Below are 22,809 nucleotides of genomic sequence, written 5' to 3'. Positions count from 1 at the left end.
GGGTGGGAACCCCCATCCCTGGAAGTTCGTCCGTAAACACTTTTTTTCTGACATTTCTCGTCGAGAAATGTTGCCTTTTTTCTGTGTAATAGCAAAAATGTGACGGTCGTTTATTCGAGTTGTAATTTTGTGTTGTATTAGAGCCCTTCATGTTGCACAGTCGTTGCACAGTTGTAGAGTAACTAAAACGATTGTATTCGATGAACGTAAACGAAAACAACAGAATCCGATTGAGGCTCGTACTGTCATTTATTTTGCATTTGGAAGGGATGAAATTTGGCCGAAATTCTGACAGTTTTAGTCGTCAGGCAGTTGCACGACAATGGTAAAAAATGTTGTGTTGAAAGGGAAAATAAAAAAAAAAAAAATGAAAAAACGTTTGAAATAAAGAAAAATCGTTGCATCGGGAATAGCGTGTAAATTTGGACGGAAAGACAAGAGATATTTGGGCGTCTCTAACGAGTCAGCGCCGCGTTCGGGGTCGATATTGTATAACAACGTTCGTAATTTTGGACATGTAAGATGTTTTTTTTTTCAGCGTGTCATTGTTCAATTTAATATATTGAATGTTCGATAATCTGTACCTTGCCACTTTCGGCGGCGGGTGAATTTTCGACGATGTCGTAAATAACGTGAGGAAGTCCGGCAGTCCCGAGCAACGAGAAACCAAAACCGGCGTTGTCGCTTCTGCTCAGCGTTACCAACAGTTCCTCAGCCATGTTTTCACAGTAGCACCGACATCGATCCTCACCTCACGAGCTCACCGCACTCACTGGACCTTTCTCTCTCTCGCACACGGTTCGTTATGGGACTGGGAGGGATTAGTCGGTATTTGGCAAAATAACACGGCGTATTTCATCGATCAACTAGCAATTAGATTCTCATTGATATGTTTAACCGAGAAACGCGAATTGAGGGAGGCAGCACTCTTCTCTCAAAACTTCCAATAAAATATACAACAATGCGCAATTTTCGTTCGCGATGTAAACACAAGCGGTCGCGAAAAAAAGGATTGTACAGCGGATAATAACAGGATGACCAATAATTAGGCGCGAGCAGCTTTTTCTCTCACAAACAGCCAATGGCGAACGCACGAAAAAATAACAAAATAACGGACGCTCGAAAGAATTAATTACAGGTTGTCGCTTTTTTTTTGCGATTCGCTTGAATCTTCACCGTTGAAAACTCGCGCACACGTGTGTCAAACTCGACAATTCGTCACAAATTTTCATTTTCCCGAGGTTGCTCAACGATTATCCGTATTATTATTATCATTATGATTGTTAATGGAAGATTTGCGAGAGGCGAGAAAACTTGTACTTCTTCGGCACCCCGTAGACCCGATTCACAGGTTCGTTCGGCTGCAGCCCTGCGAAAACCGCACCGAGAGACCACGCAACACACTCACACACAAACACACACGCACACTCTTCAAACAGTCGGCCCCGGGGCGCCAACCGATGACGGAATGCAGGCAACAACTGTAACGCCACTCCTGCACTCGGCTAGTGCTGCAAAACTTTATTTATATATACATGTACACGTATATACGCGTGTACCTTTCTTTTACCGCTAACCCTTTCGTACTAGACCTTTTATTTGATTTTTTCTTTTTGCTCTAAGCCACGCAACAGCAGAGCAACCGTACCGACTTACGGCCTAAGGTTGGCGCTGGCGCGTCGACCACTAAACACATCACTCCGGCCTCTGCTTCTCTCAACCGCGAGCTACCGATATACTTGTTCTCTTTCTATCGAATTCTCTTTCTCTCTCGCTCTAATACACGTGCACTCGCGTCACTATGCACTTTGTAACTGTGTAAACGCCAGATATATACACACACACTTCACCTTGCCAACTGAACGCTCCTACGACCCTCGCGAGACACTCCTGAACCACCACTCGCACGAACCGTGAACGCGCGCAACCGCCATACCAGTTTACACATATATATATACGTGCGAAAATATATTTGCAATCTATAGAAATCGTAAAGAAAATGACAACTGAATGCGTTCATTTTTTTAGTTGATCCTGCGCGTGTTTTCTGATGTTTGAATGACAGGAGGAAATTCAGCACTGAGGATATATAAATATGAAATCAGGCAGCTCAGCTTCGAGCCGGTAAACATAGCGTAGTTCCTGTGAGAGCCGCACGGTAGCGTTACTTGATAGACCTCAGAGAAAATGAAATTCTACTCAATCGACCGCGTTCCATCTCCATCACGAGTTTTTGCAATTGAAAAAATTATCAAATATTTCGTGTGGCTATCGTTTATTCTGCATCCACGATCAAGTATAGCAAATAACGTTTGTGAAAGTAGGAATTTTTCTGTAGGTTTGCTTAGGAGTGAATATGTGTCTTAACCTTCCAGTCGATGTTTTTTTTTGCGTAAAGGCGCCATAAAGCGCGAACGACGCTAGTCAAATGCTGATTCTACATTTGAAATGAGAAACGTACCCGAGTAGACTGTACGAGTTAGGATGAAAAAATGAAAAGTAAATTAATCTATTGTCCCCTATGAGCATTAATTGTAAACTATACTCGGATTTCAATTTTTCTATCAAAAGTATTCAAGACTTCGAGGTTCGAATGAATTTTCTGAACATATATCCAAACAACAAAAATAAAGGAATAAGGATCGAGAAATGTAGACTAGTGCGAAACAAAAAATAATTTTTTCCTCAATTATTTTTTATTCAAATTACGATATAAAAACATTAAGAAAATTGTCGACTTTGGTGACAGCACAATATACATAGATAAATGTCACGAACGGTAGTATGCGTCTGACTTGGTCAGTAGTAACATAAAAGATGGAGCCGATATCACATCTCGTTAAAGTTTCTATTCCGAATTACCTTTCGGGTTTACCAATTCCTAACTCTATAGGAGGGTGGTTCAGACTCGGAGGTGAGATATTTTCCATTATTCGATAATTGTCAGAGTGTCACTTGACTTTTCATTATCACGACAAAAAATAAACCTTTAAATTTTTCGATCGACCAGCCAGTCGCGTGTTACAAGATTCTCTCCATAAACCTGGACCTTTCCAAGTTTTTTCATTTCATACGAATTTACAGTTAAGGATTGGTTATCCTTGATCCCTCCGAGCGCTCTTCTCGCAGGTGTCGGGTACATGTCCTATCTGTCTTTCTGTCCACATGGCAGACCGGTGAGTTTTTCCCACAGAATTCCTACACATTATTATCGTAAAAAAAAAACCGAAAAACATGTTTTTCTGACTACGATGAATTAAATTATGTCGATTGAAAGTTTCGATGAATATTCAACAGTTTCGAATGAACCTTTGATAAATTGCGAAACGTTGGCGTGAAATCATAAGCGAAATAGGTCATTCTTTAGAGTCTGAAAAGATATTCTGAGCTCGAAGCATGCTTTGTTTCTCAAAGAACAAAATTGTAGTTACATTCGCGAATTGAATACTTTCAAAGAATCCAGCGATCGAATCCTCTCGAAAAGTCAATTAAGACACTGAGAATTATTTAATTCGTAGTTATTTCGTCAGGGTACCCCCTTTTATACGGCCCTGACGTTAAGATAACGTATAAATATAAATATACATAATAAATATGGTGTGACACTCTTTCCACTTCTCTTTATAACTGTACTTCTGTCATTATGGAATGCTTTAGAGTTGCGTAATTGTGGAAATTTCTGAACCAGTTAGAATGAGTTATGTAGACATGTAATTATATTTGTACATAGTATGCACGCATTTTTCGAGTGATTTTATTCACGTGGCGAAGAAGCGGCGTACAATGATTCTTTGTTATGATTGTCGTCTTATTGATTTCCGACGAATCTCCGCGGTCAAGCCCTACGTAATTCCAGAATGTCTATACTATCCGAAGGTTCAAATTCGAGATGCGATTGAGCGAATTTCGAATTTATTCGCATTTGCTGATCAGTTTAAAAATCCGGTGACTATTGATTCTGCGGGGCCAAACGCCGTATTTTCTCGTTCTTTTTCAAAATAATTTATCCAAGTAATTGAGGTTTATGAGTGAAAATATGTTTTTTTTTTCCAGCCACCGAAAAATATCGTTAACCCAAAAATAAAGAAGGAGTCTGCGAAGGTCGTTGACACCATCGACGTCGAAGATATTACGGAAAAAGCTGTATTTTGTCGTTGCTGGAGGAGCGATAATGTAAGTGAAACTACTGTATTTTTTTTCAGTTAAAAAAATTGTTCTCTACATTTTACGAAAAAAATCGTGAGCAAATGAAGGATTAATATTCGATCAATACGATCAACGCGAATATAAAAAAATACTCCGCGTCATTTGACACGATGCGTGATTCGTTCGTTATATAACGAACGAACAAAACAACTTTTCAACCGTTTTGCCACCTGTTATTTAGGCAGTCTGAAAAGTCATTTTTATCCTGACCTTGCTCACATCCTCAATGAAGATAATTACCAAGCTAAAACTTCCTCATTTGAATTGGCTTAATGACAAATGCTCATAATTCCATTGACATTTAATGATTACCATTATTTTATCATTATTTACTTGTCTTTATTTGTTTTTTGTTTTCATATTCATTCAAGTGGCCTTACTGCGACGGCAATCACGGAGATCACAACAAGTCGACTTGCGACAACGTCGGTCCTTTGGTCATCACTAAAAAGGCCAAATAATAACGGTCGTCGCACCTCCTATCGTCTTCAAAATTTCTAGAAGCAAATCCTATCGAATCCACCCTTCACCTTCGTTTTACGAAAAGAATATACGGGATTATTGTGATTGGAAAGCCTGGAATATATAGATACACTTGGGATAATAACGAAAGAATTTAGCTGCGAGATAACGTTCTCTTCGAATTATTGATAAAGAGGAAACAAAAACTTGTGTTTTTACGATATCTTAATCACGTCGATCCGGTGTGTAAATAATTGATTACGCGAAGCAGGGCTTTGCTTATTTCGTTGCGTTGTCACGTACACTTGTATAGGTTGCAGGGTCATAATAAATAATTACGATTTACAAAACAGTATTCTAATTTTATTTGAAAAAGACGAAAAAAAATAAGAAAAACAAATTATTTACACGTTACTTTACACAAAGTATTCGTATATCAATAAACAGTCGGTAAAGCGGGTAATCTGCGTCTGTATTGTTCAGGCACAGATTTCTTTTTAATGCTGTTAAGCTCGGACCATTGGAATGCAACGAAAATATTTTTTACAATTTCATTTTTTTTCTCATAATTATCCACCTTCGTGTGGCAACTTTTAACGAATACTGAAACAAAGTTATAAAAAAAAATCGAATGTCATTCGATCTCAAGTACCACCTTATACGAATTTTTTCGTAGTCATTCCATCGCTTTCATGAGGAAGAAAAATGACTCTTCCTCTTTACCCGAAACTTCGAACTTCGATGAGACTCTTAGCGTTTATCGAATCACAGATCAATTATACTTCACACGGCATATACGTTCGTATCAACCGATCACCAAATCCTGTGACAATTCTCGGTGAAATATTACGCGCTGAAAAGAAATATTGATTTTAAGTTATATTGTAAATTCTCTTCGTTGCAACAGGAGGTTGCTGTGTTTACTTGAGACATTTGAATTAGCTTTACAGGCGGTTCGTCCTGACAAAAAGTTTGACATTACTGATAATCAAAAATATCTAAATTTCTAGTTATTTTTTTTCAGAAATTCAAAAAATTTATAATTTCCAAACGAATATATTTCATCACGTGGAATAAGAAACGAGTTTCTGCTTTTTCGGAGTCAATTTAGTTTATCGAAGTTCGACTTTTTTGTACTAACCCTCACACCGTTTTCACTTCTCTCGAGATTTGGCAGCTCACAACTACAAGTTAAATAAAAGGAAGAATTATTTTTTGAACATTAAATTGTGAAATTTCGAGGGATCGTTAATCTTGGAATTTACCTCAAAATTACTCATATCAGCAGCGTCAAAATCGTTGACGAGCAACTCGCGATTTCCGTACCGCCATCTGAAACGATTTATTGAAACACACGCTTAGATTAATGAAATTTTTGTCCAGGAAAGATCTGAAGTAAAAGGTGAAAAGCAGACGAGAAAGTGTGAGAAAAATTATCACAAACGTACTCGAGATAACGTTTTCGGACAAGAAGACCAATGTAAGTGAGAACGACGACAATGGCAAAAGAAATGGCAGCTATGAGAGCTGCGACGCCAGTGGGCATTTTTTCCGGTACCGGTATTTTCTTCTCGTGTAACTTCATCTCAGCTAGACTCGGAGTACTCAAAGTTGGACGGTAAGTCGTTGGGTTGAATTCCTTCTTATTTTCGTTGTCGATTGTTGGGACGGTCGTCATGGTTCCTGTCGCCGTTGCTGTTCTCGCTGTGTTACCCACTTCCGTCGACGCTACCGCCGGCGTTTTCGGGGGCTGTGTAGCTTCCGTTGCAGCGCTTGAATTCGATGGCATCGTAACGACCAACACTGGCGCAGGTTTTGAGTCTGATCAAACAGAAAAATTCAAAAATCAACATTTTTTCTCTTGTACATGAAAAAACTAAACATTGTGAAACACTCAATACACTGTGGTGTCCCGCATCTTTAGTCACTCTTTGCTGAACCAAGCAAACTTCGTTCTTAAACAACCCTCATTTTGAATATCTCATTTCGTTGAACTTTCCAATACAAAATATCGTAATTATCTGATAAAAAATTTCTCGATGATTATTACAGTGTTTGGACATCTCTGCTATTGATAACTTTATTATGAAAAATTTTGTTTCTTAAGGAGGGTGGATCACGACGATACAATGTTGCTATGCTAAACCATGTTAAAAATATAAAGAATTTCAAAATGATAAAACTTTCATAAAATTTGATAATGTATTCTTTATAAATATATAAGACAATATAAATTTTTTTAGATTTTTCTACCACATAGCTCTCGAGTAATTGAACACTAAAGGTCACGTGTATGAGCATAGAGTTTACATATATGCAGTTATAGGTCTCGTGCATAAGAACTTCGATTTAACGCTCAATTATGCGATAACCATGTGGTAAAAAAATTTGAAAAAAATTGTATTTGTATACTTGATGTCAAAGAATGTTGTCACCAAATTTTATCAAATTCTGATTATTTTTATTTCGTGATCCACCCTCCTTAAACGTCATTAGAGACGATTCTGTTTCAATCGTCACTTATCTTTGACTTTTCTATACCAAAACAATTCTCTAATGACATTTCTGTATTCCGAAATTGATCTATTCGTGAGAAACGATTGACAATCAAAGTCCACGATCGAAAACTCGCAGTGAAAAAATGAGATAAATTACCAGTCTTATTGACGCTGTCGGTGTCGTTTTCGCTGGTGCTGTAGTTCGACGGTTTCAATTTTTCGTACCATTCGGGTGTGGCCGTTCGAATATCGAGAGCCGAATGGTTCGTTGGGAAATTGAATGGCGCAAAAATGCCTGTATCATTGGAATATTTCCAAGTCGTTGCGTTCAAGTTAGAATCTTTTTGCGGTTTGTCCGAAGCTTTCTCGCTCGTCTCATCGTCGTCATCCGGAGGGTTTACGTGCGTCTCCAGCATGTCTTTGCTCTCCGAATTATTAAATTGCACTTTTTCGTGTGTAATCGTCGGCGGTGATACGGTCATTTTTTTTTCGGTCTGGTTCCCATTGGTTTCGCTCCCGACGGTTTCTGAGTGACGCAGAGATTCTTCTTTCCGAATGACTTCGGATTCTCGAGTCTCAGGAAACTCGTTCGGGCTTCGTGTTGTCATTTCTTCTCTTGGCGCCGACGAAACGGTGCTGACTGTCGATGAAAAGAGAAAAACACACACTGAATTAATAAATCTCCCAAAAATCTGATCCCAAGTTCGAAAAAAAGCACGCGAGTATCATTTTTCAATGGAACTATTTTCTCCTTCTCGGACTGAAAATTGCTCGATGTCGAAGCGAATGACCTTGAGCATTAATTGATCTTGTGCCCGTCCGAACGGGGAATAACGCGATTTTTTGCCTCGCGACAAGAAATAAAATAGCCATTCGTTGAATAAAATTAGTCGAGCATCTCTCAAGAACATGATAAACGATCGAGGCATCAAAATTTATTGACCAAATTATATTTGAGAAATTGTTCTTAACTCCAACATTTTTTTTATCAAGTCACAATTCCGCGAGCTTCTTCCTCGACATTGAACGATCCCTAACCAACCTCGGCCGAAAGAAACATCGAACAGTTGCCGAGGATCGTGAACATCGAAATAAATACGGAGGTTCCTTCCGCTTAATTGTTTTCGCAGACGAAAGAGATGTCACTGCGGAGAAGAAAACATCTCCCACGGGTTTTTATCATCGCGCGAGATTTGACCCACTGACATTGGCAATGGCAAAGATTCGCGTCAATTCGTGGCTAATAGTTCAATCGTATTCCAGGCACGACTGACCCTATAATATGTATGACATTCCGCGTGAACTTGACAATCGCCTGACCTTGAATATGCTCCTGGATTACTTCACCGTTTTCGGTAAATTCATTGTGCACCGTTTCAAAAATCCACCTTAAGAAACAATTCGTTAATTTACGTTCTCCGAGTCAATTTCTCAAGCCCCCAAAAACGTTTGGCTGAGGAAAAAGAAACCTTTGAAATGGTACGACACGATTTGCACGCTTTTCAAGCAGTGGTTCAGCAACGCCCCGCTAGGTGGCCACTAGCCAAGTCTTTCTCGAGATCGGTACGAACTACAGCCACTGACATAAGCTCTCTTGTACTTCTCCATCACAGCGATAAATCTGGTAGTATTTTTTCAACGTTTAGCTAAATAAACACAAAACCATGATTCGGAGAAACCGAAAAATCCCATAGAAAGCAGCTCTCAGACCTAAGCATAAACAGACTTAGCAAGTTAATATTAACAGGAATAGTCGCAAACAAAAAATCAAAAAATGTACAAGCGTTGTAATAAGACTCGTGAATAAAGAGAATTTTAAATGAAAAAAACCGTCACAGCAAAAGATGCCACACACGTGTAAATAAATTATTTCTAAATACAATCATGACGAAAAACAAAATCGTTGCAAAGATTCTGATAAAAAAAAAAGCTCTTTATAGAACGCGAATATCTTGAAGTGATGAAAATTCGACGAAATGTCGAGATTTTTCGATAGTTGAAAAATTTTTTGACAATTACGATAAAAATGAAAAATTAAGGAGCTTTCGGGAATTGTGCAAAAGAGTTGCTGCTCATTCGGTCAAACTCGTTTGGAATGTTCCATAAGTTTCTATTATTATCCTGTTCAAATGTTTTTTCGAACTTCTCGATAGCTCTAATCGTTCAATACTAAATTGACATTAAGCACTCTAATTACGACTTACAGATGGGTCTGTCGAGTCTATTTTCATACGGTAACAATGAGACGTGCAGCAATGGCACATGTACTTTGACACTTAAATCCATTTACCGAACGTGACGTATTCGTCTTCTTCGGGGAGACATTGTGATCGAAACAATTGCTATTGCTGCGTAAAACCCATTTCCCAATCGCGTTAATAACGTTGCTCATTTATTTATATTTTTTACTGACAAATTACACAACCTTGCATTGTTGATCGAGAATCACAATTATATTGTTGTTGGACGAACGTGTGATCGAGAATCATTCGGAAAAGCGTTTATAAAAACTTAGAAATTCACAACGATTAGCATCGTAAATGTTTTCACACGATGTTTCCTTTATTTCGCGTGACACAAGCTCGCTGAAGAAACGATTTATGTTGGGAGTGATTGAGCATTTTGATATGAAAGTCATAATCGGTTTGGAAATTTTTGAAGACACGGAACGAAGGAATTTAACGATCGGTTGAAATCGGCTTTGACAGTTTGGAAAAACATCAGTCAGCATTGAAAGAAATTTTGATGCAAAGTTACTGAATTTTTAAAATCCTCCCCGCAAAATAGTTAATTTTAAGGGTTTTTATGCAGTAAAGCATTAGGAACCGTAGAAAAGGAGGCCCTCGAATAGAATTATTGAACTTTTCATTCAAACTGATGCCGCAGTTCGTTTTTCATTCCATCAAATCCAAAGAGATAGAAATTTTGATAAAAAATTCTGCGGATGAAAAATATGAATTCGTCGTTTCTGAGCTTTCAAAATTTCCATTTTTTCTCGCCATTTGCGAACAAAAGGTCCGAAAAGCGAGGAAGGAAAATTTTGTTTTCGCAATCGAATGAGACACGGCCGATACGAAAAACTTACCGAGGAATAGCACGAAGATGGGAATCGCGCTGGTTACCGGTGACCGAAACATGACGAATGCGATTGAGACTAGAGATGAGAAAAAACAAATTCCTCAGTCGTTGATGTCCCAACGCCAGAGTCTCGTTGACTGATCGTCTTCGTACAGGAAAAACGAAATAATTAACTCAACGACGTGCCCGCAGTCGCTTCGATCGGTTACTTCGCGTCCTCGATCGTTCTCCTCTTTGTTCCTTATCAATATTGATACTTCCTTGTATCGATACTCGAGTGATCCTGAAAATAAGCAAGATATTAAATATTTTGTGGCTAAGTTGAGTGAATCAACAGTACAAAGCACAAAGAACGCGCGATAATCTCTGACGATTATCAATTGTGGATCAAGTAACAGCTTATTTATCCCACGAAAACGCGATACGTTCTCAAGTGACATTTGAAGATTACTACCGGGCAGCTCGGTGTGAACAGAAGTTGCGACATAATCACGTCGCGCATACTAATTTTCCGTTTTTTATCTTTTCCAAAATATTTTCTTATTTCAACTCCAATGTTTTTTCAAATTGAACTTTAATGTCAAATTTTCGATTCATGTCAAATCAACGACGACCGAAGATGAGAACAACGGCCGCGGCCATCGATTCGTTCCATCTCGACTCGCTCGGTGTCCCAAGAAAAATCAGAAAGATTATACTAAATCTCAACATGACGCGAGTGGAGACTTCGCTTTCGAATGCCTATGACAAGGTCACCGTGAAATTCGCTTGTTGACATTCAAACTCGTCTGCGAACAAGGGGAATTCGTGTGGGTAATTGAGACCTCGGTGTAATCGTCGCTTGAAAATCCGCACAGTTCGAATTAACTCTCCAAATTGATGATCAATATTTCGACATCGTCGTGTCGAATCGAGCGTCAAGTTTCTCGATGACAGATTTGAAGCAAACGAAGATCAATAATTCACACGATTTTGAGTTAGTTCCATCAAATTTTCTCGCACGAAGCGAATTTATGTGCGAAGAAAACTCACGAATTTAGTCAGCAACGATGTTTCCAATGGTACTTTGCCTGCCACCCAAGTCCTCGGCTCATAGTGCACAGAAAAAATAGTTCAAACACAAGCAAGAGGTGAAAAAGTGTCTACAGGCCACGAAGGTCACCGGAATGGTCGAAGACGACCGGTTTTTTCGTGTGGTACGTGAAATTCCCGAGCGGACATGGGCGAAAATTTTCGTTTATAATCATATGGAGCAGCACATTATTTCGAAACTTTGTTCACCGTTTCTTAGAAGGAGCTGTCATACACTGAAGGCGAGTCAAAGACACGAGGTCCACGCTCAACGATGTGACGTTACGTGTGTATAAATCTGTATATTTCGCGGAAATTTTTGCGAGGTTTCTCCCGTACGTCAATGTCAATTAATCGTGTACCGAAGACCCACAAATGCTTGCACAACGTTACACCGACACGCTGGAATGAATGAAGGGTTTTTCTTCACTATTTTAAAAAATGTTGTCACTCTTGAAATACGAAAACTTGGTCATTTTTCGTGGGCATTGTTCGCTGAGTTTTCATCAACCAAATTTTACGAAAAGTTTGTGAAGAAAATAATATCGATCAGTTTTACGAGGACAGAAAAGTGGAGATCGTTGAAGAAGTTTGAAAGTTTGTCATTTCATGTGATTCGAGTCTCAATGTCTCCTCTAATATCGTAATACGATAATAAATTTCATTGGCGATATAAAAAACAAAAATGGTCTATGACCGCGGGCTTTTTCCGCTTTTTACGTTTGCAATAAGCGAAGAGAAAGTCGTCTATTTTGGAGATTCTACGCTGTCAAGATGTTTCCGTCGATTTATATCTCCTTTCGATACGCTGCTGTCGGTTTCTGGAGTTGAAGTTTCGTGTTTGATCGAAAACTACAAGCTTTCACCCGCTTTCATATGAATTTTTTTGAAGCTCCTGTTTATCGGGAACAGTTTGAGTTTATTAACGACTTTTGTCGACTATGAAATCGGTTGTTACGATTGATGGAGAAAATGAAATGCAACAATAATAAATATATATTTATTCGGGGAAACATTTACTGTCACCGAAGTTTTGTATTATTGAATTTCTTTTTTCAACTCACCTCCTTCTACCGTAAGTTATATTATCCAACGCGCAACGATAAATTCAGTGATCCGTTAAATGCCACACGCAGCTATGGCAGAAAGAACAAATTTCGCGTTCCAACAATTCCGTATACTCGTCGTAGAAACTTATTTAGAAAAATTAGAGTCGATTTTTCCAAGTATTTGTTTCCTCGCAAGAAGGTTATAAACATAAGCCGAATCAGACTATTTGTTTCGTTATTTCGAAAAGCGTACGTTAACGAACGCGTGGCACCCGCGAGCGGGAAAATAAAAATCAATGCAGCCACGTTTTATGTCCTTACACCATTAACCTTCGTCTCTCCCTCATAATAAATATGTGCGCAAATTCCTTTTCTCTTAATACTTTATGAAGATTACACACGCACAGTGTGTTTTATCATAATTAATTCACACACGAAAAACACAGGTATAACCACGAAATTTAGGACACACGAGTCGACAATAAATTTATAATCATGGAGGCACTGATCGACAAGTTACGAAAAATAATAGAACTCAACGAAATAGAAAACACTCGAAAAGTTTATCTTTCCAAATATTTCGCTTCTGATTTATTTCAATGCCCGAAAATTACTATTCCAAATTACTCGATATTCTTCTTCGTTTTGTCTCTTGTTTATTTCCTCAGTGTATTTTACGATCAAAAAAATTGTTCCTGTTTTAGTGAAATAAACAATGAGCGAACGTGAGGTCGGAAAGATCCTCGAGCTCGTGTCCTCACTCAACGCCGGACAGCGCGTCACTGCAGTCGACCGGCTTATCTGCTTTTGCTCTCGAAGTAAAACTTCTAAGAGACGACGCACGCGAACGGTGTGATTCGAAGGTCGCACGTCAAGGAGCAGTGTATACTTAAATGTACACATATATAAAATATTATGTTTCGTGTGGCATCTTGTGCGTCGTGCCTGTATACATGCTGTGAAAATACGACCGGATGTAAATACTCGTGAAACGCACTGTAAGTAAACACCCCGAAAAACATTTATGGATGTGTATTGAACGATAATTTCAAGATTTTTACATATACACTAATTTCTTGATGAATTTTGTTACCTGATCGTTTCGCACCCTCCATTTTATCATGCTCAGTTTTCGTTTGGAATTTCCCCAATTTGACGTAGCTGCGCGTTGCTGCAGTGGGATTTCCATATCGTATTTATGTCTCTGGTTCATTCGATGCAACGATTTTATTCTCGATCGGTATATAATTAAATTTTCTAAGTGGATCGTTTCCTGCATTCGGCGAATATTTTCAGGAGAAAAATTATACCACGCTAGACCATGTTGCAGGGTATTTGTCTGAAGAATAATTTGTTGAAGCAAGCATCGTAGTTTCATTTCTTCGAGAGCTTTGATAGCTACTTTTATTTACATGTTGAAAAAACTGGTTTCAAATCGACCCCTTTGTCTCCAAAGTTACTCATCGATGTATTATTTCCGTCGGAAAATATTCGTCGTTAACTAAAATTAGACTTCCGGCGGATTAACCTAAAAATGTGGTGGTTTTTTCGAATCATGGCTCCGGCCCAACCTCAATTTATTTCCCAGCCCCTCTTATCGTCAAACAATCATACACAGAATTTAGTATTAAGGTAGCAGAAAACTTCCACACTCGTAGAAAAGTTGAGACAAAAACTGCAGCGGCTTCAAGCTGGAGGCGTGATTCAACAATAATTACGAAGAATGTCCCTCCTCGAAATGAGAAAATCTTTAACAAAGTTGAATATGAAATTCGATAACTCAGCATCGCGATTCAATGACGAATCACGTAATCGGTGATAAATCGAACTCATCACCGAACGTTTTCGATGATAATCCGAATATTGAATAAAGTGCGAGCTCGTCGCGAGTCGATAAAATCAAAGTGATACCATCGACACTACTTTTTCTCAGTATTTTTCTTTGAGTTTCAATGTTTATTCGAAACATCAACCTCGGGGAGTGACAATCGATAAAACGTCTTCGAATCCGAGTGCACGAATCTTCCAAGAATATTCTCCGAACAAAAGAGTGGAATCATTGAGCATTGAGTCATTATTGTGACGTGAAATTTAGCGAGGAACGAAGAAATATATTGCGGAAACCTTTCCTCGATAATAATGACTCAGTATATATGTATATACGCGTATACATGAATCCGCAACGTCATCAGGGGGTTCCGGTACGGTGGAATTTAATGGTAGACGTTTAGAGCTACTGTTTTTTTCTCATATTATGTACTCTCGTTTGCAGGTTACTCTTAGAGACGTATCTTCATGTGTGTCTTTATACATATACGCAGAAGGTGTGCGTGACGTTTATTTCCGCATGTTCGTACGGGTTCACGAACGATTCCGGGAATAAATTAATTAACGGTGACGAATGTTTCGCGCGCGCTGTTTTCTACGTATGAATAACTATGAGTAGCCATACGAAATACTTTCTTGCTCGTTTTTCAACGAAATTCCATCCCAGGCTAATCGTTTTAACGGAAAATCTGTTCAGGTCGAATGATTTTTATGCTCGAAAGCTAAAATGCAATTTTTATTCGCGCGGCTAATCGATTTGAAACCGACAAAAAATAATTGAGGCAATTCAAACTGGGTGTCGTTCATTTTTTTCGTGACAGTTCAACGTATCAATTGAATTTCGTGCACCCAAAAATTCTTTATTTATCTTGAAATCTGCATTTTTTTCATAACTTTTTTTTTTCTTCTTTTCGAAAAAATAGTTGAGGTTTGCAGTGGAATGAAGCAGTGATGAATTCTGTTGAGAGCACTGCTTCAGGGTTGACATATTTTGAAGAAACGATTCGGAAGTATGCAGTATTCGGGAGTGAAGATGTTTTGGCTGGAGATACTCAGAAATAAAGTTATATTTTGGCGTGAAATAAGGGTGGAGCTGAGCGTTGCGATGCGAATTATTTTGTCATAATATTTATTTTTATTCGTGTAGTTTTCGATAAATAGATTTGTCATAGAAATAAATTGTTTTTTTTTTCTATATTCTGTGCGTCGAAATTTTCATACTGCGTAAGAAAACGTGTGTCAATTTATTTTCTTCTTTTTAAGCATTTGTTTTTTATGATTTTGACATAATTAACGCACTCAAGAGTTTAATTGACGGCTTAAGCTTCGATTCTGGAGGGATTCAAACAACGTAAATTCATCATTAATCTTCCCAATGATTTTCAAAAATTACTACCCGGTCACAAAATTATTATCTGCTCTCTTTGTTTCGCTGCCCCTGCGATAATGATTCAAATAATAAATACGATTAGCAAACTCTGACTAGCGATAAACTATTCTTATAACGACGTAGACGTTTAAAAAGTAAAGTAACACAAGAAAATTTAATATTTAAGTAAATCTCATCGGTCCTAAAAAGGCACGGTGATCTTATGACTCAAGTTCGTATCAATGACGATATAAAATTTTTATAAAAGCTAAAGCTAATAGGTGGAGCTATACGAACCAAATTTTTCATGATTTCTTCATACTTCTTCGTTCTCTTATTAAACTCTATTTTTCGCGTATATTACGAACAATTAAATTGTTCTCTGAATCCCTCGATATTGGCTTTGATCGCAATTAGATCGACGATGATTAATCGAAAAACATTCGATATCAAGACCTACTGATCTTTCATTTGGTACTTTTATCTTAATTTAACGTTTTTGCAGGAAAAGCGATCGCGGATTGTATCGACGTTCTAAAACGTTTGTAGCGTGCACTGCTACGAAATTTTCTGGAACTTCTTCCCGTCCAGGGTAGCATCAATCGAAATGTTAATTTTCCTGCATTGTCACCTCTTGTCCGCATTTTTTGAAGATCAAAAGTCAGCCATATTCCTCGGCTTTTCGTAGCCTGGCAGTAGCGAAATTTTTTCCACTCCTTCTGTTGCCGAGTTTCATTAAGCGCCGCCATTGCATCAGCAACGTTTTTCAAAAGCTCCTACCGTCCCTCGGTTCCAACGAACCAAGTCCAGATGCTTACGTTTTTTCGTATACTCCGTTTGACTCAACGGATCGAGGAGAATCCGATGAGCCAGACAGAATGCCTCAATTTTCTTACAAATGCGTCATTTACTTCTGAGATCGACCACTTCTACATCGACCAAAGAAGAAATTTTGCAATGCTTCGCTACCTGAATAATTGGAAATATAAACAATTTATCGATTATTCATTTTGAAAAACCACGAATTTTTTTCAGTTTCTGCGATTAAAGGTTTTTTTCATTTTAATAACGATCATATCGATTTAAAAAAATTGAAATTGCTTGATCTCAAGCAAGTTAGTTTCTCAAGGTTTTTTAAACTCCATGGAATTCTATGGATATATTTACCGTGTACAGAGGGGGTTCGGTTGGATGTGGATGAAATCCATTACGTCTGCAGCTTGCAATAAAATTCAATCCATATTCCGGGGTAAGCATGAAATAGCCCGTTCTGAAAATTAAAGTCGATATCAGATCAAAATAACTTCATAGTGAACTCTGTCGATATATTTCAAAAATTCATGATGATTTTTTTGGTTGAATTTTACAATTGGACATTCTCACTCTTCGTATTTCGGAGCACAAACGATGGCTATAGCCTCAGCCATCATCAATTGGTAAGCGCAATGGGTGTGCAAATCAACGCTTGATAAAAATGCTGTTTGGGTTGGATGAGTCTGTAAAAATGTTTCGTATGTGAAAAAATGAATTATTTACTATCGTTCGAAACGAAAAATCTTGACAATTGCAAAACGATTAATTTCTCAAACATAAAAATTCGGAAGTTTGGCATTTTTGCAGAACAGCTTCAAAGTTTATGAATACTCGGTTACTTATTTCTTTCATAGCATTACTTACATGAATCCAACCCAATGTGATGAGATTATGTTGGTCTTGATAATCAAAAATATGTTCCTCGTTGTGTGTTGCGCAGGAATCAGGTGAGCCTGTTTGTTGAGGGATTAATAAGTGTGTCACGATTAATTTGTTCCTCTCCAATTTACCAGCAAGCACACCGCAAGTTTCTTTATTGTTCGACGTGTTCTTGAAAGCAAGATGAAGAAACTCTGACATTGTTCTACTTGGGAGAACGACTTCGCGTAAGCTCTGTTTATCATGGACAAACGGTGTTGGTTTTGTTGAACGATCTATCGATGGAGTTTTCCTGTGAATCGAAGTAAATGTTTGAATGATTCGAGACACGAAACATGACCAAAAGTTAGGTCTCCGGATTGAATGATTCCATTTCGATTTATATTTCTCATTTCACATTTTGGAGATGGGAAATATTTGAGGCGATGTATGGAAAAAAATTGTTCTCGTTTCAAAATAACCTTTTTTACTTTATCAGAACAGAATTTCTAAGAATCTCACCTGTCCGCAGCCGCTGGTACTGCGAGAGGATCAAATTCTGCAGCAACCGTAGGGAATGGAGGTGGCGCAGATGGTTGTAATAGTTCTGTTTCTGCATTCCCAAGCACAGAGGGATTCAGCACAGTTTTAGCCGATTGGGCTGCAGCAAGGGCAGCCAATTTATTTTGTCGGTCTTCTTCTTCTTTTAACCTGGGTTGCACAAAGAGATATCAAATTTCATAAAACCAATATATGAATTAAAAAATATAACTGAACAAAAATCTTGATTTATCAAAAAAATTATTTGGAATATCTAAAATTTGTGAAAGAAATCAATAAATTATGCCTCGGTCATGGATCGAATGGAAATAACATTTTCCAACAATTTTCAACATATCTGAATAAAAATACCTTCTCTTTTTCTCCTGTTCTAATCTTTCCACCTCAGCCTTTTCTCTTTGTTTTGCATCAGCTTCGTACCTCAGTGTTTCAGCTCTGTATCTTTCTAGCAATTTAACCTTGAGCGCCTCAGCCTTGGGAAGTACCTCCCTCAGCATTTCTGAGTTGATGGCTCGATCTTTTGCCGGTACAGTATTGTATTCAGGATGTTTTCTGGCCTTTTCCAGAAAAAGTCTGCAGAGCACCCATAAAAAAACATTGAAAATCCATATTGGTACAAGCTTTTTTGTATTTCTTATATGCTTACGTCATAAATTTATGGTATAAAATATACGCATCCTCGAGATTGCCTTCTTTTACGTAAACAGTAGCCATTCTATTAATTTCGATTCCTGCCCTGTAATATCTGTAAAATATTCACTTATGAAAAATAAAAAATATCAAAGTAACAGTATAAATTTATAAATAAACGATCTATAACGGTGAATGTTATTATGATCTATTATTTTGGAATATATATGTGGAAAAACAATGTTTTCGGTACCTTCGAAGAGGAGTGTTGTGGTCCATCTCAATATTTCCGCCACGAGAGGACAACGACTTCAAACGAACTTCTGGATCTATAAGTCCCATGTTCTCGACACACGAATATTTTATACTTTTGGAATCACTTTTATCCCTTTCTTTATCCATTATGAAAAGATAAGTTTTCTTAAAATTAGTTCTAATTCACTGTCAATACTTTTTATTTTAGTTAAAATAGCCCTGGGTATTATGATTTATGATGATGTCATCGAATTTAGTATACGTATATTTGTGTTTTTTAAATGAGATTGGAGGTTATCCACAAAAAAATCCTGAAATTTAGACACTTTTTCTTTTAATAACGATTGCGCTCTTGTTTTATCAGTCATTCTAATATATAGAATGTTGTAAAGACAACTTTTATGTCAGAGAATATCTTGAATTCATCCCGACCCACGAGTCGTTCGTATATAAAATGTATAGATGAATTAGAACTAAACAGTGACAGTGATAAGGAATAAGGAATAGTCAAGAGAACTGTCTCTTCGACGATAAATATGTCAGATTTTTTGACATCTGGCAAACACCTCTGTGAACTTAGCCGATTAATTATGTATTTCTAACTGTTCTAACTTCAAATCATTTTCGACTTGTTTTTTCGGTAATGGGTGAAAATGAAAGTTTGTCGGAATTAGTTTTATGAAAAAAATAAAAAATTAAATCCATGTAAAATTGGTTGATTTTTTATATTTTGAGATCTTAGTAATTCTCAAACGCGTAATCGAAGTAAAATTCTTTACAAATTTTCACAAAATTTTTTATAGATTGAACATTCGTCGTATGTATCTTTGTGTAACCGTCGCAACCAATTTTTTTAAATTGTTAGTCATTTAGTATTTTCTAATCGTGCGATCATTTATCAGCAATTATACGAATTTTATAAAGTCGCGGATACTTTACGAATTATATTTATAGTTCCGCTTTCTACGGATGGTAAAATCATTTTTGAGAAAAAAAAAGTTCAATTCAATCTAGAGGACAGCACTGTGCATGCAATTGCATACCGGTTGTTTCGCAATTTTTCAACGGTTAAAACGCGGCTGTTGCCGTTTTCGAGTGCTTCGTTCAATTTGTAAATAAATAATTTGTAAATAAATAATGGCTGAAACCTGTGAAAATTTGCGAAGGTCTACGAGAATTACCCGAGCTCGAATTATAAGTGATAGCGAAGATGCTCGTACACCTACGAAACGTGAGCAAATATTTTTTTCAATATGCACGTACCTCTTTAATATTTGGAGGGAATACTTATCTGAACTTCAGAGATCTGTTTGTATACAAATAGATTGTTGTTGAAATAGATTTACTGAACCGTACGCATGTGATTTGATCAGATCCACATTTAAATAATTTAAAAAATTATTCGATCTCAGAAATACATTAGCATTTTCATTTCGTATCTAAATACACACAAAAAATTTATGAACGAAAACTATGTAACACCCACAGATAAATTTATTGTACTATGTAATTATTTTGTGTTAAAAAACACCAGACACACCCAGGCGTTCCAGCACTTGGAAAGTCGCTAAACCATTTTTTTACAATCCGGAACTGGAACAAGAGCTTGAAACCATTGAAGAAAATGTACAGAAACCAAAGGGTAAAAAATGAAAACCAAGATCTAAAATAATGATAAATAAAGATTTGTATATTTATATTTTAATAATCGTGAGCAATTTTCATTCTGAAAAAAATTCTGTAAATTTCTACATCAGTGTACAGAATTTTTAGGTAAAATTTATAGCATTATATCAAGTTCTTACAGTTGCTATTACTACTTTTTTTGTTCAGTGCAATGAGTATATGTAATTATTGAACTTTTTGGTGGCTAGAACTATTTGACGAGACAGATGTGAGTGCAAATCAATACTGTACTTTTCAAACTCCATCGAAAAAGCATTCAATGCTAGAAAGAGCAAAGCTTTGTCGAACTCCCGCAACGCCACGAACACCTGAAAAGTTGCCTGAACTGAAAGTCATTGTGGAAAGAGTAGAAACATCTCCTCCTAGAAGATTCACCAGGTCAAGAATTAAAGCCGGTAAATAAAATTTCTATTTTGAATGAACTTCCCCTGTACGTGGCCTCATTACCGATGTAATGTTTTTTCATGACGAATATTTTTTGTACATTCAAGAGACGCCGGTTCGCAGACAAAGATTCTCCACTAGGCTCTCTGCGAGTGAGAGTGAAAGCGTATCAGACGACAGCGAATATATTCCAACGGATGATGAAAAAAGTAGCAGTAGCAATAATGAAGTATCTGAGCCTGACGTTGAAAATGATAGCCAGAAGGACACGGGAAAAAGAGGTCAAACCATTCGGTTGAAGAATATTCCTGCAACTCCATCATTAAGGCGCGGTAGATCAAAGAAACCAGTCGCGTATTCTGATTACGTAGGTTTTACAAGCTTTTCATTGTCTGCTCTATGATGTCACGCACGATATAAAAAGTATAATTCTGTTTGATACTAATTTATTTATTTTTTGAAATCTTGAAGCATTTCAAAACGGATGACTATTTTGAGGCACAATCCGAAAAAGCTCTAACGTCTGATCGTACTCTCGCAAGACTGAAAAATCCGCGATTGAACGAAGAAAAGTTGCAAGAATTATTGGAAAATCAAAGTCACATATCCAGGACACATCGTGAGGCTATATGTAGATTAAATGATGGTTATCGAGCTTTGTTCCCAATGTGGTACCACATCATGGAGTGAGTATTAAATCTTCGTTTCAGTTTCGTATTTTTTTCCAATGAAGGAAAGTTGAAATAATAAAAAGGCCTTTTGGTTGTATGAATAGCTAATGAAAGTTATCGAGATGGAAATGTGATTTTTCAGAGAAGGTTACAGTCTCTTGATTCATGGCTTAGGATCAAAGAGAACTTTAATAAATAATTTCCACAGTGAGGTTCTAATGGACCATCCGTCTTTGGTCGTCAACGGATTTTTTCCAAGTTTAACCGTGAAGGATGTGAGTATGGTATAATCTGGAACCATATGGAATGAAGTTCCTTTCCGCCATCGTACATGTATTTTTTTTGTTCACAGATACTCGATAGTATTATCACAGAGCTATTGGAGTTAGACAGTCCTACAAATCCCAATGAAGCTTTTGACCTGATTGAAGAAACGTTAACAAAAAATCCAGACGATCGTCTTTATTTGTTTATACACAATATCGATGGTTCTATGTTGCGATTCAACAAAGCTCAAGACACGTTATCGCGACTTGCTGCGATATCGAACGTCCGTCTCATTGCATCGGTCGATCACATCAATGCGCCACTCAGTATTAACAATTTTTTTGAAACATCTGAACTTGACTATTCGATAATTTGATATTGAATTTAATGATACTTTAATGAAAACGAAAACATTTTATTTTCACAGTAGCACTGAAAAATGAACCTAGAAATATATTTACTATTTTGGAATAATTTGCATCATTTCAGTTTGGGACAACGCAAAGCGTTCTCGTTATAATTTTTACTGGTGGGATGCAACAACATTTTTGCCATATGAAGCAGAAACATCCTACGAGAGCTCATTATTGGTGCAACACAGCGGTTCTCTTGCACTATCATCTTTGCACAATGTATTCCAGTCGTTAACTTCCAATACAAAAGCAATTTATATATTGCTCGTCAAGTATCAAATCGAGAATGGCAAAAATCAAAATTATCCAGGTTTGTCACAAGAAAAAATTATTTTATTGCTATTCCCATCTCGATTTTTATTTTCATGGTGAATTTTCCTTCAGGAATGGCGATTAAGGATCTCTATCGTGGAGCAAGAGAAGGATTTCTCGTCAGCTCGGATCTGGCACTGCGGGCCCAACTGACAGAATTTATAGATCACAAATTAGTCAAAACTAAAAGAAACGTTGATGGTGTCGAGTATCTCTTGATTCCATTGGATAACGCATTGTTACAAGAATTTCTCAATCAACAGAACGAATCTTGAAAACAGTAATTACTATCATTAGTGTAATTATTCAGTTTCTATTTTTTTTATCACATTACATTCGTTTTTGTTTGTTTATTTTTTACTCTTGTCGACTGAATAAATCGTATTTTTCTACGAATTC

The 22,809-nt window shown here is 37.2% G+C and overlaps 5 protein-coding genes and 1 long non-coding RNA gene across 8 annotated transcripts in view; 3 read left to right on the top strand and 3 right to left on the bottom strand.

Annotated features, from left to right (window-relative positions):
• The window catches only part of LOC122418905 (Exchange factor for Arf 6), a 60,868-nt gene extending 58,882 nt beyond the window's left edge, over positions 1-1,986 (bottom strand). The window contains exon 1 of the mRNA XM_043433015.1: positions 585-1,986. Within this exon, the coding sequence (XP_043288950.1) occupies positions 585-719 (135 nt within the window). The 5' untranslated portion in view covers positions 720-1,986. The remainder of the gene's footprint in view (positions 1-584) is intronic.
• An 806-nt stretch (positions 1,987-2,792) lies between these two features.
• Cisd2 (CDGSH iron sulfur domain 2) lies at positions 2,793-5,018 on the top strand. The gene is made up of 4 exons (XM_043428790.1): positions 2,793-2,914; positions 3,085-3,176; positions 4,054-4,173; positions 4,578-5,018. Exons 1-4 carry the CDS (start codon positions 2,818-2,820, stop codon positions 4,665-4,667), a joined length of 399 nt encoding a protein of 132 aa, XP_043284725.1. The 5' UTR covers positions 2,793-2,817; the 3' UTR covers positions 4,668-5,018.
• Positions 5,010-13,120, bottom strand: LOC122416064 (uncharacterized). 3 transcript variants are annotated; one of them, XM_043428742.1, is made up of 7 exons: positions 12,380-13,120; positions 10,252-10,527; positions 7,324-7,806; positions 6,117-6,489; positions 5,934-6,000; positions 5,810-5,852; positions 5,010-5,521 (listed from the first exon to the last, which is right to left on the bottom strand). In XM_043428742.1, the coding sequence occupies exons 2-6, from the start codon at positions 10,301-10,303 to the stop codon at positions 5,847-5,849; spliced, it is 981 nt and encodes a 326-aa protein (XP_043284677.1). In that variant the 5' UTR covers positions 10,304-10,527; positions 12,380-13,120; the 3' UTR covers positions 5,010-5,521; positions 5,810-5,846. The 3 variants fall into 3 exon arrangements, with proteins under 3 accessions (XP_043284677.1, XP_043284683.1, XP_043284692.1); XM_043428748.1 differs by lacking the exon at positions 12,380-13,120 and adding an exon at positions 11,277-11,587; XM_043428757.1 differs by lacking the exons at positions 10,252-10,527; positions 12,380-13,120 and adding an exon at positions 8,209-8,314.
• Positions 13,121-15,021: 1,901 nt separating this feature from the next.
• Positions 15,022-19,211, bottom strand: LOC122416056 (STAM-binding protein). The gene is made up of 8 exons (XM_043428729.1): positions 18,676-19,211; positions 18,439-18,537; positions 18,144-18,365; positions 17,754-17,942; positions 17,238-17,544; positions 16,944-17,056; positions 16,728-16,830; positions 15,022-16,529 (listed from the first exon to the last, which is right to left on the bottom strand). Exons 1-8 carry the CDS (start codon positions 18,822-18,824, stop codon positions 16,464-16,466), a joined length of 1,248 nt encoding a protein of 415 aa, XP_043284664.1. The 5' UTR covers positions 18,825-19,211; the 3' UTR covers positions 15,022-16,463.
• Positions 16,889-18,104, top strand: LOC122416112 (uncharacterized). Its single transcript, XR_006262058.1, has 4 exons — positions 16,889-16,996; positions 17,314-17,320; positions 17,387-17,679; positions 17,764-18,104. It is a non-coding gene; the product is annotated as an uncharacterized lncRNA (long non-coding RNA).
• A 351-nt stretch (positions 19,212-19,562) lies between the features above and the next one.
• On the top strand, positions 19,563-22,806 carry Orc2 (origin recognition complex subunit 2). Its single transcript, XM_043428663.1, has 9 exons — positions 19,563-19,908; positions 20,212-20,319; positions 20,552-20,758; positions 20,855-21,114; positions 21,219-21,433; positions 21,561-21,693; positions 21,771-22,011; positions 22,175-22,408; positions 22,483-22,806. Exons 1-9 carry the CDS (start codon positions 19,815-19,817, stop codon positions 22,683-22,685), a joined length of 1,695 nt encoding a protein of 564 aa, XP_043284598.1. The 5' UTR covers positions 19,563-19,814; the 3' UTR covers positions 22,686-22,806.
• Positions 22,807-22,809: the final 3 nt, after the last annotated feature.

The sequence above is a fragment of the Venturia canescens genome, chromosome 1 (genome assembly GCF_019457755.1).
Source record: "Venturia canescens isolate UGA chromosome 1, ASM1945775v1, whole genome shotgun sequence".
Classification (NCBI taxonomy): domain Eukaryota; kingdom Metazoa; phylum Arthropoda; class Insecta; order Hymenoptera; family Ichneumonidae; genus Venturia; species Venturia canescens.
This window is presented reverse-complemented; position numbering and strand designations above follow the sequence as displayed.